The 17,196-nt window shown below is 29.2% G+C and overlaps 1 protein-coding gene and 1 pseudogene across 10 annotated transcripts; both read right to left on the reverse strand.

The window, feature by feature from the left end:
- Positions 1-257: 257 nt before the first annotated feature.
- Positions 258-2,354, reverse strand: LOC111284022 (FCS-Like Zinc finger 8-like). Of its 10 annotated transcripts, none has more exons than XM_022872761.2 (4): positions 2,153-2,354; positions 1,582-1,606; positions 644-1,436; positions 258-536 (listed from the first exon to the last, which is right to left on the reverse strand). In XM_022872761.2, exons 3-4 carry the CDS (start codon positions 1,432-1,434, stop codon positions 467-469), a joined length of 861 nt encoding a protein of 286 aa, XP_022728496.1. In that variant the 5' UTR covers positions 1,435-1,436; positions 1,582-1,606; positions 2,153-2,354; the 3' UTR covers positions 258-466. The 10 variants fall into 10 exon arrangements, with proteins under 10 accessions (XP_022728496.1, XP_022728495.1, XP_022728494.1 ...); XM_022872760.2 differs by having other exon boundaries at positions 644-1,442; XM_022872759.2 differs by having other exon boundaries at positions 1,941-2,354.
- A 7,559-nt stretch (positions 2,355-9,913) lies between these two features.
- Positions 9,914-17,115, reverse strand: LOC111283554 (uncharacterized; annotated as a pseudogene).
- Positions 17,116-17,196: the final 81 nt, after the last annotated feature.

Below are 17,196 nucleotides of genomic sequence, written 5' to 3' on the forward strand. Positions count from 1 at the left end.
AGCTTCCATGATATAATATTTCCCGAAGATGTTTCTTTCTCAACCAAGATAGACAGGTGGGCATGATCACCAGAAAGTGATAAGAAACAGAATGGTATGATATGAGAATCTTCATCAGTGAAATAATTGGCTCCCCTGTTTAAATTATCATAGGTATGATATTGATGTGAATGGGAAAAAAAATAAAAAAAAATATAATAAAGATAAGCCAATTTTCAATCATGCATCATCACCTGTTGAAAAGCCAAGGAAAAAAATTTGTAGGAAAAAACAAAAGGCCATTGGCAATCATATAAATACTTGAACAAAATTAATTTAAGTCTACATTATTTCATCCTCTCTTATCTATATCTGCAGGGGAGAGGGTTAAAAAAAAAGAAAAAAAGAACTGAGACAATATTTGGTTTATGGAATCAATCATTCGCAATTGAAAATAATTTCTTCAAGCAGTGATGAAATGAAATTCTTAATTATCCACTCCATCCAGGAGCATTTCTTGATAACGGCACTCCTGACTGCAAAAGGCTTTCTCTCCTCTGCATTACAGTGTAAAAGAATTGTCAGATTATGCATTTAAACCTAACAGAATCTAGTTTATCAGATAAAAGAAGATGGATTTCAGGAGGAAGAAAAAGGAACCGACCTGTAAATGTAAATGTCGATTTTCTGTTGAAGATTCTTCTTGCATGTGTGGCAAAAGCTCAGGAAACTCTCTGGTGGAGACTTGGGCTTATCCGATACACTGCTGTAGCTCTCAACAACGCAGTTGTCAAATATATGGGTGGTTTTGGGATCAGGTCCGTGAGATATCACGCATGTATAATCCTCAGACAGCTCCATTTCCTTGACAGGAAGACATCCAGTGAAGACCCGAGGAGAATCCTTGATATGGATACCAGAATTGGGAGAGCCAAATGCTGATGATAAATGTGAATTCCTGCTCTTGATTCCAAAATCGGTTGGAGATATTGGAGTAGTTGGATAAATTAAAGAAGGTGGGAGCGGAGGTATCTGAACTCTGAGCTCGGTCCCAAACAAAACCACTTTGTTATTACTTGTCTCCCGAGAACTCTTATTCTCAATTGGCTTTTCATTGAATGTATCGATTATAGCAAGACCAATACCTTTTGATTCTAATTTCTTAGGTGAGTGCTGTTTGTTATTGGGTGAGAAAACTTCTGGGGATTTTCGCTGGTTTATGTTAAAACCAAAGGGGTAACCAAAAGGAAAGAATGGTTTGTTGTCAAGGATTGAAGTAGGACTCTTGATAGCATCATTCTCGGGGAGACCATTTGTAGTGAAAGCTTTAAATCTTGGAGAATCAAAGAAAGATGGGATTGGTTTAGTGTGATTCTGGGCAGGGGATGATTGAGAGCTGTGATCAGCCATTAAAGCTTGCTTGCTGGTCACTGATCTGGACCTATTCCTTAGCATATCTACCTCTTATCAGATTTATATCAGCCCCCAAAAATTTTAATATGAAACGAAACCAAAAACAAATGAAAGAATCAGATTAATTAAGCAGAAGGAACACCAAACTAAAAGGACAGAGATGGAAAGTCAGAAAAGGCATGAGCTCACCTGGAAGGCTGGAAATGATTTGCGCCTGTCACAAAAATCCACCTTCAGATGTTGAAAACTCAAAAGTAGGTACCACGAAAAAAAAAAAAAAGTAAAACGGGTTCTCTGTTTTCTGCTAAAACTCTACTGGAAATCCCTCTCAAACATTACACACAAATCCATGCAAGTTTTTTTTTTCTTTTTAATTTCAACAGAAAAGAAAACGCCTACTCTGGGACATTGAAATGCTTCCTAAATCTCTGTAGCCTCCATGGCGGAACAGTAAAAAATAAACAAAAAACTTGGTTTCCCTATATTTCTTGTCTTTTACTATCTCAGTTTCTTCGATCAACTGCTTCAACAAGGACAAGAATGGATACCCATCATAATAACCCGCATGCAAAGCACATGATCAAGTCAAAAGCAGGCACGATCAACTGCTCTGCCATTTTTTTTACTGCAAAAGAACTGTATCTGTCTACAGTGCCGGGTGTTTCAGGCAAATATGGAATAAATGTTTGCTACTCCATGTGAAAAGAAAGCCATCATCAACAATCAAGTAAAAGAAATATTGAAAGATAAGCTTCAGTACTCTCTCTTTCTCTCTCAGATGTATGAACTTCTACTTTTTGTTAGTGGGCTCTCACTCTAGACATCGATTTAACCCTGCCAAACTCTTCTTTATTCAGTTTAATTCAGCCCCTGCAAAATTGCCACAAATTTGCAAAACTTTGCAAAAGAGAGAGAAAACGGAAAAAAAAAAAAGAAGAAAAAAAGCTTTGGTTTGAAAGGGTAGAGTTTTGTTGTTGGGTGTGCCTTTTAAAGGAAGAGAAAGAGAGGCGACGCAACAATGCATGAGAATGATTGGTTTTTACAGTAAAAGCCTGCAAACGTCCAACGATAATTTCCAGATTTCCTTTTTTTTCTTTTCAATTTACTTTTATTTTTTTTTCTAGTTTCTAATCTATAAAAATTGAATTGTAAGTTTTGTCCTTTAGTGGACCGAGTTTTAAGTCCGGATTTTAATGGTGTTTTGTCCTGACTTTCTTGTTCTGCTGTCAATCTCTCCCTGTACTCTTCTGAGTTTTCGAATGCAGAAATAAATAGCTTTACCTTCTTTCAAACACTTCTCTTTACGAAACCCAAACCTCCTTTTTACCTTCAATCATATTCAAACCTACGGATGCCATGTTAAAGACAAGCTAATGTCATTTTTACGGAGGAAACCAAGTCAACAATGCCTAATGTTTGCTGTGGTTTAGTCCAATTCTACCTTGCTGAAAAGGAGAAGGAAGTAATCTTTAATGAAGTGAGCGGAGAACGGTGTTAAGCCTTTTTAAGGTTAATTTAATTACTTTAAAATTGAAGAACGTCATTTCGTCGTTAAATGTTTTGATAAAAACCCAAGTACTCTCATAGCAGAAATTATTTTATCTGTAATTTTATAGCATTCTTTCTCCGCTACTCTCTCATCTATTTTTTTTTTTTAAATTCAGGTGAGTTGAGATTATTCAGGGTTAAAGTCTACCATAACATCCAGAATTTATATTAAATTTATATAGTGACTGTTGATAATAAAAATCAAATCAAATTTTACGAATGAAATATTCAATCTTTATCAACTCAATAAACAATATACTTCTCTATCTCTCGTCTATTTACTCTGCAATGATCACTTTGTCCAAACTCTCACGCCAACTAATCAGAACAGGACAGAAAATGGGACCTGCAACTTCACTTTGTTTAACCATGTAATGGAAAGGGGTTTTAAAGTCCATGTGTCTTTGTCCTCAAAGCATTCATTTGAAGGGACCAGGTCAGGTTGGATAGGAAGGGGTAACTTTATTACTCTTGCCTATAATTAATTTTCATAAATCATAATGTGCTTTATTGATTAACTCTCTTTCTAAAGAAGATTAGGCTTTGGATAAGCACGAAAGGCTAGCTTTTTTAATGCAAAGATCGGGTTATTGTTTCAGATCTAGGACTGATTCCTCATTCCTGTTTCTGCACGCAAGCTTTCAAGGCCCGGAACGAAACAAGGATTGCCTTCAATCAAACACCAATGTTTGGGCAGGGTAGGTGATTGCCATTTAAAGATATTAAATTTCCAGTTACTTAGCCAGACAAGCAACACTTGGAAACAAAACAAGATTGCTTACCTAAGTATACATGTTTACATGTCTCCTTGCAAATTGAATTCCCAGATAGAATCAAGATTGCTTTAATAATTTTTTTCCTTTATCAAGTCGTAATTTGTATATCAATAATCAATTTATTTCGTGTTAAAAATATATAAAAAATAAAAAATATTATATTATAATTTATATTAATATGTTAAATATTAAATAATATTTTAATTTTATTAAATTTATATAATTTTATTATAATTTTAAATCATATCATTTTAAAATTTTTTATATTATTTATTATATTTAAAATTATCAAATCTGTAAAATAGCACAAGATTGAAAATAGTTTTGGATTATAATTTTTTAAAAAACCTCCGTTATCGTGTTCAACTTTCAGAAAAAGAAAAATTCAATGAGTACAAGAAATCATAATATACAAGTCACTTAGATACCTTGTTATCTACGAAAGTTTTGTGCCAACGAAGCAAAGAGAAGATAGTAAGCACCTTATTGCTTGACAAACGGAAATATCCTTAAGCAAAAAAAAAATATATCTATATATATATATATATATACGAAAGTTTTGTGCCAACGAAGCAAAGAGAAGATAGTAAGCACCTTATTGCTTGACAAACGGAAATATCCTTAAGCAAAAAAAAAAAAAAAAAAAAAAATATATATATATATATATATATATATATATATATATACACACACAAACAAAAGCCATGTCATGTATCAATAACTTAATGAATTCAAAATTTATATGCAATTTATAAAGTAGTAAAAATCAATACATCAATGAATTCAATCGGAGAAAAGAATATGTGCAAAATTATTTTACACAATTTTACCAGGTTAAAAGAAAATATTTAAACTTTAACATATTAGTTTTATTACATCCAAATAATTTTTTAATTTTTTAATTTATATTCAAATAAATTCTTAATAGTTAATTTGTATTTAAATAAATTTTTAACATTTAATTTATACTTAAATAAACTCTTAACAAAAATTAATTTTTCGTTTAAAATAAATTCTTATTTGGATCTAAATCAAATAATAATGACTTATTTAGATATAATAAAAATATAAAAATTTGTTCATAAAAAGTAAAATAATTCAAAGGATTTTTTTAGTATTTTAATCATTTTATTATATTGAAAGAAAATAAAAAATAATTTTAAAATTTAATTCAATTAATTCATGTAATAAATTTTAAAAAAATATATTTAATATATCTAAAATTAAAATATCAACATTTATAACCATTTCCATTAACTTAAACCATTCCTTCATTTTCTTCCTGTAACAGTCACAGTTTTTTTTTATACTGGTGCAGTCCAAATCATAGCAAACTTTTTTGTCTTACTCAAAAATTTTTGGACAAAACAGAAAATCTTTTTCAAAACCGCTGATGAGAATGTATTTTTTACAGACTTTATCAGTAACCTTGTTACCCTTCAAATCTTCTCAGATTGTCAAATTACTCAAAAAATTTTATGATCTTCACTTCCCTAAAAAGATCTTGTTATTGGTTTTGATATTATTACCAGTCTATCAGATTTAAAATCTTAGTGGAAAAGGTATCACATACTCTTTTGGAGCTTGGTATTTAGGTTTTAAAAGAGTTTTTAAATATCTAGTAAGAGAAAGAAAGGAGTTTAAGAAAGTTGTATAAAAATTTACAAGGAAGATTGATTTTTATGGAGATATATTTTTTATTATAATAACTTACTATTAGTATGATCTTGAGTTAATATAACTTTTTTTGATGGAAGGAAAGAGATCAATAATCTATTTAATAATTTAATAAAAATTTTTGATATAAAAGATCAATAATATTATGACAATTGCATAGCATAACTACATACATTAACGGTGACAAATGGCAAGGTGTTACGAACCCCTAAACGCATGAAAAACACAAATGCAAAGCAAAAGCATGACATGCAGAGGAAAATTTAGGCCCACAATTTAATCAATCAGCATCATCGACGAAAATAACATGGGCCCACCGATTGTGTTGTTTTGTCTGATTGGGCCCTTTAGTGAAGGTGGTGGGCCCCATGAAAGTAACGGTAAATATTTCCTGTGATGCAAACGGATTGCCGTTCCAATTTAGTTAGATGTCTGACTCAGGCCTTGGGCCCATTTTCTATGGGGTCATCGAACGAATGATTATGGGTATCCATCCTCGACCTTTTTTTATTTTTATTTTTTTTTAATAATAGCTAACTTTGCGATGATAATAAATGAATAAATAAAATAAAAAGAAGAAGAGATAAAGGAAACAAAAAAACCCAATTGTTTTTTTTTTTTTTTTTTGTTAATTTGTTTCTTTCTAGAGTTTTAATTACCTACTAAAACACTTATATACTCTAGGCTCCGGCCTATAATATGTGCAATACTATTAAAATTTACCTTCCTAGTCCGTATACAATTGATTATAAATTTTTATAACATATGTTAAACTTAGATTCACATCAAGAACTATATTTGGAAGTCATAAAATTTTATAATTTAACTCAATTATTCATATAATTATTTTAAAAAAATGATATTTAACAAATTTAAATTTTAAATATCAAGATCTGTAATTTTTTTAAAAAAATTGTGATTTATTTTAAATAAAAAAAATATCATCGATCATATTTTGTATTTTATTTATGGAGATGAAACCTTTTTTTTTTAAATTTCATTAACAGATATATGAAAAGTTTGGACGAAATAATTAATTGTTTGTGGTGGATTCACTTGCAAATCAGAATTCTCCAAGTGATATTACCTTGAGAAAGGTAATTAGATGATAAGATAAAAAGGAAAAAGCATTACACTATTTTAATTATAAAAAAAAATTATAGGTAATTCTAAGGAAAAGATAAAAATTTTTATCATTTCAAATTTGTTGTGACCGGTTACATGTACCATATGAATATATATATGGATAAAGTTTCTTTTGACCGGAGATCATTTATCTTTGGTTTAAGAAGTAAAAGTTCAAGGATTTTGTCTTTTTAAAACAAAATAAAACAAATAAAAACGATTAGAGAACTATTTAATGGTAGGGTTGAAGAAATTGTGTTAGAGAAATAAATGCCATTGATGAATCTTTTGAGTGTGGTTATTTTTAATATTTTAATTTTAACTATTTCACTAATTTTGACTAGCCCTAAAGTTTGACAAAGGCATAATCTCGAAATTTTTTTTATTAAATGATTTTTGGGTTTTATTTGTGTCTAAATAAGCTTAATTATTTATGTCAAGATTAATTTGAAAAAAAAATTATTTTCTCAGTAAATTCAAACCAAATCAACAAAAATATAAATATACTCTAATTACCACTTGAGCCAAATATCTATTGCTGCTATCCCAAATTCTGTTACCCATTCAACCAACACTATGTTTTGATGGTTAAAGAGGGTTGCTACAGGAAATAACCTTTATTCCCGAGGGAAAGTTTGATAGAAATGAAGCATCTATCCTGCTAAAGGTTTCATAAAAAGGGCTTCCCATGTCCCTTCAGAGCATCAACTAAAGGTGCCTGGTTTAATTAGCCAGCATCCACAATTCATCTGTCATCTCATGCCTTCAGTCCATTGTATTTTAAAGTTGATCATTGATATTTCTGGTAGTTTTTTCAGTTTCCAAAATTTTAAACAAGAATAATGATAAAATACATGAAAGAAACGTTATCCTCTCACAAATTTTTTTTTTTTTTGATGATTAGAAAGTTACAAGTGCATGGTGCTTTCTCCTCCATGAAAACTCAAGAAAGTAACTCACATTGTATGGTTCGTGCCACCATGAAAACCTAATTTTTCTTCTATACATATCACTAGCCTTATCTACTCCATCAATTTCTTTGACAGCACATCAACTTTCAATTCAAACCCAATTATCTAAACACTTGGGTGGCATGATTCTACTTGTCGGCGGTGCCATTTGGTCATACGCAATAGGAAGGAGTGTAACCATCTTCTTCACTGAACTCCTCTAATTCTCTCTCTCCAAACTCAGTTTTAGTAAACTGTAAATGAAATGAAAGTTTTAAAACAATCTTTTTTTTTTACAAAAAAGTTTCAATCTAAAAAAATAAAGATAAAAAAAATGTTGTAAATATTAAAATTTGAACATAAATCAATATAATTTGAGTTGTCAGCAATTGGAGAAATATGATTTATTTATTGACTGTTCAATAATATGTTAGAACAGATGATGACATTGGAGCTGGCACTATTGGCCTTTCAATTGAGAGGATGTTTTTCTTTTTTTTTTTGGTCTAGCCAATGACAATTTAAAAATCTTTTTATTCAAGTGTAATCGGTGATTATTAGCATTCCCGAAATAAAGTGCTGAGAATTGAGGTTTTAGCCTTGGGATTCTCACCAAAATTATTAATATCGTATCAAATAATATTTTAATTTTTTTAAAAAATATAATATATATCAATATCAGTTATTTTGATATATTATTTTAAATTTTTTTATTTAATATAAATATGTTTATAAATATACAAAAAATTGTACATTATAATATTATTAATAAATCATAAAATAAATATGTAATATATTTAAATTACATAAATAAGTTTAAAACATAAAAAATAATATCATAAATTTTTCATAATATTTTTAAATACTTAATCTAATCATAGATATTTAAATAAATAAATATATATAAATATTAAGATAAAAATAAAAAATAAAAAAAATTAATCAAAGCTTTATGATTGTTAAAATAAAGTATAATTCATAAAGTTAAAATAAAAAATAAAAAAAATCATATTTTAAGGATTATTTTATCAATTAATTTTAGTTTTATTTGATTAAAAATAATTAAATAATAAAAGATAAATTGTAAATTATAAAATATAAAATATATTTTATATTCACATACTAATCGAAACATGTTATTCTATCAAAATTCATCGAAATAGATCGAATTTAAAAAAAATAATTTGTATTATTTAATACTTAATTTGATATAAAAAATTATTTTTAAATACATTATATTTTGATATAATTGAAACGTAACAATTAATATAATCGATATCAAAACGAAATTAAAAGTAATTGGACTTTAGCATGATCTAAAATGGACCCATATTGGAATGATGAATTTGATTATGACATTTACACTAATTACTCTAATATTAATTAAGAAAATTATGTAATACATTTTCAATATAAATTTATACATTTCATCAAAGAAATTAATTAAAAGTTATATATTTATAAAAAATAAAATAATTGAAATAATAAAAAAATACATAATAATTTTTTAATTTTACTTATAAAATTTAAAATTTTCATCATAATATACCGAAGCGAATTCCTATATTAATTGGATTTATTTTGAAATTTCTGAACAATTGCTGTCAACTTCCATTGATCTTATTGTCTTCCACTTTTAAAAAAATAAATAAACAAAATTTCAAAGCTGTTTTAGAATCAAGTTTCCACATTCATACAAATTTTTTTCAAACTATTGAACCAGCTCCTATCAACTCAAAATTTACCTTTCTTTTCTATTTTCACCGGAAAAGAAAAAAAATCTACTTCCACCACCCAATCCCTAAAACAAACACGTAGAAAAACCAAACTGCTAGCCTTATCAGCAATTTATTTTTAGAAGTGTAAACAAATCAAACTTAACATTAACAAATTAAATACACATTTTATTATATTCATAATCTATTTGTTTAATTAATAAACCTTAAAATATTATTCATAATCATTTATTATATTTAATAAATTAACATAAATGGATAAAAATCGAACTTATTTATGAACTGTTCATCGAATATTTTATTTATTATACCCTTTTTGTCCTACTAATACTACTGTTTTATTTCCTACAAATGTATACTAGCCATTCTGCACCAAACTTGAGTTGGGCAAAAGGGTGAGCTGGATATGCAAAATGCATATGGGTATGATGTCAAGCAAAACTAATGAAACGGGTCTCCGAGGCATGCAAGCTAAACCATCCATTATGAGAGTTGATAACTGTTTTTACCGCGGCTAAAGTTGCAGAAAAAAAAGTTGTAGTCCTTATCTTGGCAACAGACAGAGTCTGGGTAGAAGGTTGCAGCTCAACAACATCATTCCTTGCAAACTACATAGAAAACAATTAATGACTTCTACAATAATTAACCAAACAGAAGAACAATTGAAGGAGAAGCAAAGCACGGATATAGAATACTCGGAATTTCACCATTAAATGGCTGCTGCTATAACGATACAATCTGCGATTGTGCATATATCAGTTACAGTTGAACAGTTTCCTTCACTTGCATCAGACTTTAACAGTCCTGCCTTCGGTAAGAAAGCAAAAGTAAAACCAAGTAGGATACAAGGGCCAATAGCAGAACTGAAATAAAAGAATGGCGGCCCCCAAGTTTTCAAAATACCGACTGCATTTCCTTCTAATGAATGGCAACCCAAAACTGTGATACTAGATCACGTTCTCTTTTGTATTTTTGGGAAATGGAAAACGCTCATTTAATGCAATTAAAGATTTTTTTTTTTTTTGAGACAGAGAGAGGGAAAAAGAGAGGCCAAAGGGATTTACCAACAACAGAGGTGAATGATATTTTATTCCAAGAATAGCAAAACATGATCAGTAATCTCCAGAAATTTTCATAACAAGCGAGAGATACCGTTGCACCAATTTGACAAGTATCAAGGAGGGATCCCGATATAATATCCCACATGTGAAGCTCAAAAAGAAACACTAGTTGATTGTTCACCGAATATGCAACTTGAAGAGTTAGAGCAAAAGACAAAAACAAGAAGTGGACAATGCAAATTAATTAAACAAATTTCTTAATACTCACTGTTGAATCACCACCTTCAGAGACAAGAATACCCTGCAAGCAATCTGGAGTTCAAATGAAGGCAAGACAGGAAACAAACCTGTAAAGAGATTAAATAAATGAACATCTATGTCGATTATAGGAATAGATGTTAGATCTTCTCAGAAAAAACAACAGATACATATAAACTCTGGTAACTGAAAAGACTATATTCCACAGGTAGATAATCCACCTACCTGAGTCCTTGACTAGGAGTCATTATGGCCATGCCACTTATTAGAAAAAAATAATAAGAGAAATAAATAAAAAAAAAAAATTTGGCTTCGAGGTACGAAGGACATTTTTTTTAAAAGTAATTATATCTTTAGAATATATCGAAGCCTCAAACTCTTCAATCAGAAGTAGTAAAAATGATTATACTAAAAAATTTATTTATAATAAATGAACAGAGATAAATTTTTGTTCAAATGATTATAAACTTCTGTATAATTATGATATTTATAAATAATAATCTATTTATATTCAAATAATTATGACCATTTATTATATGATTATTATTTTTATTCAAACATAATTATTTAAAATATGAATAAAATTAATATAAAAATTAATTTTATTCATCAATAATTAAATTTTTTTATCTAATGTGCGATACGTCACATTTTAAACTACCAACAATCCCCCATTAGTTTGGAATATTGGTGCTTAATTTTTACCTTTCACACAAATAAATATTATGAATATAAGAAGATATCTTTCGATTTAAACATTCAATTAACTTATGTATCTTAGAATTTGAATGAAGTTGATGATGTTCGTAGATTAAACTTCAACTCTTATTGTTAGAATTGAAGATATAACATACATAACACTTATTTATTTTTTTGTTAGAGGTTTGTAATTGTTTTAGCACTATTATGACCATGTGCTCATCTTATTCTTAAACATTTATAAGAGAGATCTCAATTTTTTTTGTTGAAATGGCACCACTTCTATGTTTATGTAAGTAGAGTCCCCACTATGTCTTCATTGCTTTGAACATTTAAAACTTCATTAAGAGTATTCTAAAATTTGAATGGATTTTACTAGTGTTTAACAAACACTAGTGTTTAACCCATTAAACTTTGTAATTAGAAATTACTAATTCAAAGTTGGGTTCCCATTATTGGTGTCTAATTATAAGGATTTAAATCCATTCTACTAGCAATACTACTAACCAAATATCTTGAAATTCAATTTTCTTTTATGGTAATTACCTTTATTTGAGATTGAATCTCTAATATAATTATTTCAGGCTAATATGTCTAAATTTTTTATTTTGCATATCATTTATATGCTCCAAACATTATTGCCTCATTCTTATCATTTTAAGAAATAGTTAGTTTTAGTTATAGCCATAACTCTATATTTATTAATTTCAACCATTCTATTTCAACACTTTTATACATTTTTAACACAATTATACTTCTAATACAATTGGATAAACTCAATGAATAAACCAAATAATTTTTGTCCCTTTAAGATTTTTAAAGACCTTTTTATGACTTTAATAAGTGTTTAAACTTACTAGTTCGTATAATTTACACATAAAATTATACTAAAATCTTACAACACTATGGTGGTAATTTTTATTTTTTTTTTTAATTCTTTTCACCCCCACCATGTGCAAGTATGCATTCTTTTATTAAAGAATAACTTATTCAATTATCAAGATATCATATATACTTAATCAAGTTATCATTTCATTTATCTTTTCACTATTTGGTAGTTTTTTTTAAAGTAGGAGGGCCTCCAAATCCACCCTTAGTGAAAGACAATTAGCTTATATCTTAATATTTCAATAAAAGTTTTAAAACTTTTATATTTTAACTCAATATAAGAGTTTACATCAATAAATAGATTTTAAATATAATCATGCTTTTATAGTCTCTTTTTAAAACTTTTATGTCAATTCATAAATACTTATATGAATCTATTTCATCAAAGACACTATTAACAATTTTTTATTACCATGAACAAAACCATTTTCATCACCCAAATAGATCAAACAGCATTTTTTTTTTTGCTATTATAAAAGTTTTCAAATTCGCAAGATCTTTGAATCACTTATGGCTTTCAAAGTAAATATATTTTGAAATTTTCACTATATAAAACTATAAATGATAAATCATTTGTACAATCCATAAATTAAACCATATACATAACAAAAAAAAAAATTACCACAATGTGATCAAGATTGTGGTATCAATTTTGGCTTATGGCTATTCTAAACCAATCGTAATAATCCATATCATACTTATAAATTATGTAGATTTGGCTATTTAAGTTATCTCATTTATAGTGATGGCTTTTAGTGAAAACCAACTATCTCAAATGTTATCATGAGTTTTTAATGCATATAGTAATTGCCAATGGTCAATTCCAAGTTCATGATTATTGAAGCATCTAAACTTGATTTCAAAATTTTATGAGAACTTTATTTCTCCACCGTTGTGTAGCCTATATATCTCTATTATTTACCACTTTTAACTGGTCATAACATTTTTGAATATATAATAAATTCAAACTTTGCTCATAGAACCATTATGTCTATATACAATAAAAGTATATAGTATATTTAATTATAATTTTAAATACTTTCACAATCATTTTATAATTAATATGTTCATATTTAGATCACTATATCAATGCAAGTCATGAAACATAAATCCAAATAATTATTTTCATAAAATAGTATAAACAATAATTATAATATGAGTTCTACTCATATTTCATGCAAAAACTCATGATAAATTTGCATTGGTTAAATCATTGATTAGCTAACTCCAAGGTTTAAGGCTTTCACAGACCAATATTATTATCTAAGCCCATATGTTAATTTGGTGTATAACCAGCCACATCCTTGTCATTGTTATGAAACTATTGAAAACCTTAGAAACTTGTTCACTTTTCATTTTAACAGCCTATAAAAAGTCATTTTTTCAAGTACTAGAAGCAAAAACATCTTCATAGTCTTTAACTAATAATGCATTAATTGGATGATTTTATTCTATCTTCATTGTCCATATCTTTCTTATATGTATAAGAAAGAAAATTTCATCACATGTAATTCATTTTTGAAATATATGGCAAACTGCAACAATATTTTTCATGCCATCACAAAATAGAATTAAACATATGCATGTATTAGTGCCTTTGAAACATTGAATTTGCATGTTCTTTTCTAATTTATAAACATGCCTAATTAAATATTGATGAGCATCCTTCAAAATGCTAGTAATCAACAAATGTTTCAATATTTTTTAATGACATGTATTTTCTTTTAATCAATCATCTAATCAGCTTAAATTGTTGGCCAAATTTTAGATAGTGATACCAACATAAAATTTACAAAATATAGGGATGCCATAGATATACATACTTAATGTATTTTATATTACCACTAGCCACAATTCTTCATGAAATTACATATTCTTTGCATATAATAAATTTGCATGAACTTATTATATTATAAATTCAAACAATTTATAAATGCTATCATTAACGAGAATAATATTTCAAAACGTAGGCCTTTATAAACCTCATAGTTATAATAGTTATAAATCTCTTTAATCTTTTACCTTTTGTAAGCTAGTATCATTAATCATAGTAACACAACAGGAATATTTGTATTCCAAATTCTTTTGTTTATTTATCTTACTTGTTTTGGCCATCACAACTCTCAAAACTCGGGATGATCCACCCATATCCTTTGAAATTTGAATGGTTTATTCTTCCCAGTCTACCCTGTAATAGCCAGAGCTATCAAAATGAAGGCGTGATCCGATCTCACCCTCTTTAGGTGGTTTATACTTACTTCCAGGTAAAGTAATCTCCATGAGAGATTGGCTAAAGCATAGTCATTCCTCTCCTGCATCAAATGTTAGATGCTCCTTGTATTGGATCACGTCAATTTGCCCCTTTATAGCCCAAATCCATGAGGTTGCATGAATTAATGCATGTCTGAAGTTGATGTACTCTATTATCTAGCACGGGTCTGCCATCTCTTTTATCGTTTGGGGATGGTACCTCATTGTAGTCACCCGCTACCAACCAAGGCAAGTTGTGAGGGGCGGCTACATTTTGGAGATTATTCCGCAACAAGTTTCTTTCTTTATACCTAGGACTAGCATAAATAGCTGGAAAAAAAAAACTAAAAATAGTTTGATGATAATACCTTGACAGTAGTATCGATTTCCTGCTCGGTCTGGCATATTCCCTGTACTGAAACCAAGTTAGAATGCCACAGCATCCAGATTCCACCTCGATAGCCAATTGTCTCGGTATCAATCCATGCATCAAAAGGTAAGTTGTCAATGATGTTTCAGACATCCCTGCCTCTTACCCTTCTCTCCATAATCACCATAATCTAAGGTTGGTGAGCCCGCACCATGTTTTTCACAGTTCTCACAAAATTAGGGTGGCGAGCCCCTCTTTAGAAACAACTCCAATTTGTGCAGTAGTGTCTCTAGTCCTTGCACTATCTTGAGCTCACAAATAACTTGAACTGGTGTGTTATCCTTTGCACTGCTATCTTCAAGGTCGCCAATTGCATGTTCCGTAGATGAACCTCCAAGTTTTTTTCTGCTAATGGAGATATCGGGATCTCCATTACCTATTGTAGAATTCGTAGGGAGCATAGAGCTAATGGCCTAACTATGTTCACTACTAGATCGGCTGGTGTAGAGCTATGGTGCAGGAATTGTAGTACTGAGTATGGGGTAATTAATAAATGAGGGGTTGTCCACAGCCTCCTTGGGGATGGTCTCCTTACTTAGTGTTCTTACGAAGAATCTCTTATCTGGCGGAGACATAGATTTGCGTATTCTTCTTCGTACGAAATATAAATTTTTTATAATTATTTTTAAATTGTTTAGAAAAAAATAAATAAGAGAAGATAAATAATAAAAAATAATTTTGATTTTAAAGAATAAAAAATATTTTTTTAAGATAATTATAGCTTGAAGATCTAACAAAATCTCAAACTCTACAATCAGAAATAAAAAAAATAATTATGTTAAAAGATTTATTTATGATAAATGAACAGATATAAATTTTTATTCAGATGATTATGATTTTTTATGTAATCATAATTTTTATAAATAATAATTTATTTATATTCAAATAGTTATGATTATTTATCATATGATAATTATTTTTGTTCAAATATAATTATTTAAAATATTAATAAAATTAATACAAAAATTAAATTTTCATCGATAATTAAAATTTTTTATCTAATGATGAATCGTATTTTAAATTACGAACGGTTACTGCTTGTAATTTGAGACTAAAATTTTTTTAAAAGATAATGTTTTAAAACAAGTAATGGCATACAGTAACCCTTTATTAAGTACAATATCAAATCGAGGCAGAGGAAACATGTGATCATAAAAACTTACTCCGTATGACCGAGACAAAAGCTTTGAATCTCATGAGCTACATCTAATGGCTTTTTAGGAAATAGTGTAATCTGTCAATAGAAAAGTATCATGTAAAATAGGTGCTTTATCAAGCGATCAACCATCAAGGTTATAGTAATACAAAGGGTGGGGCATGATGGTTTACACGAATCTCAAAATCTCTGCCGGCACTTATAAAACTCCTGTAAATAGGACATATTAATAATTGGCAACTAACAAGTGAACCATGTTGGTAACAACATGCATGTACCAATTAAAGGGTAAAGAATCCTTCTTGCAAGTGCAAAAAAGATGAATATCACAAATGATATTGCACATTGAAAAGGGTCCAAAATAGCTAATTCATTACCAGGCTAGTAATGATGCCAAAATAATGAGCAAGCAATTGTACTGCCTTCCTGTTAAGAGGAGCTTGATTTCCGTCAACCCTAGGAAGATACACCACGCAAACCACTCCAAATGATTGGCCAAAAATAAAAGCACTCCAAATTTGTCAGCAAAACAAACGTGAGACCATCGTTGCTCACAGCAAGTGCACTCACTCTCTTCTGAGAGCACCTATCATACATCAATTTCATTCATCATTAAAATAAACTTTCTAAAAAAATATAACAGGAACTAAAACAAGAAAGAAAACCCAGTTGGGTGTTTAAGAACTTACACACTAGAAATACAGATCCAAGATTCCGAAGACCAAACCTTAACAAGCTTGTCATCACCAGCGGCAACAAAGAGCTTTCCATATGCTCCAAATTTAATATAGCTCTTATTGAATCAATATGAGAAGCCCTGCCAGATTCATCCACCAAAGTCACTGCGAAATCTTCTCGCCAACGCCCAATTTTAAAATTTGATTCATTTCTTTACGGAATTTGAGTGAGCAAAACTAAATTAAAATATAAAAGCAGGAGGAGAAGAAGAAGGAAAAAAAAATAAGAGCTTTCAATAGATTGAAGACATGAAGGTCCAACCCGACGCGACAGCAACGGGGATCTGGGTCGGGTGGACGAAAATAAGGGCGGGAGCAACCTCCACGCCTTTGTTGTTTTGTTCAATTTCTTCCATTCGAGTATCTTCCTCTTTTTTATTATTGTCGTCGTCGTCGTTCGTGGTGGTGTTCACAATCTTCAAACCGAGGATCCTCCATGCTTACTCCTTCGAAAATCGAACATAAAGGATAGAGGTTTATCGTTTTCTAGGGTGTTAGTGATTAAGGCTTTAA

This window comes from Durio zibethinus, chromosome 3 (assembly GCF_047325235.1).
Source record: "Durio zibethinus cultivar Kanyao isolate XHJ-2024 chromosome 3, ASM4732523v1, whole genome shotgun sequence".
Taxonomy (NCBI): domain Eukaryota; kingdom Viridiplantae; phylum Streptophyta; class Magnoliopsida; order Malvales; family Malvaceae; genus Durio; species Durio zibethinus.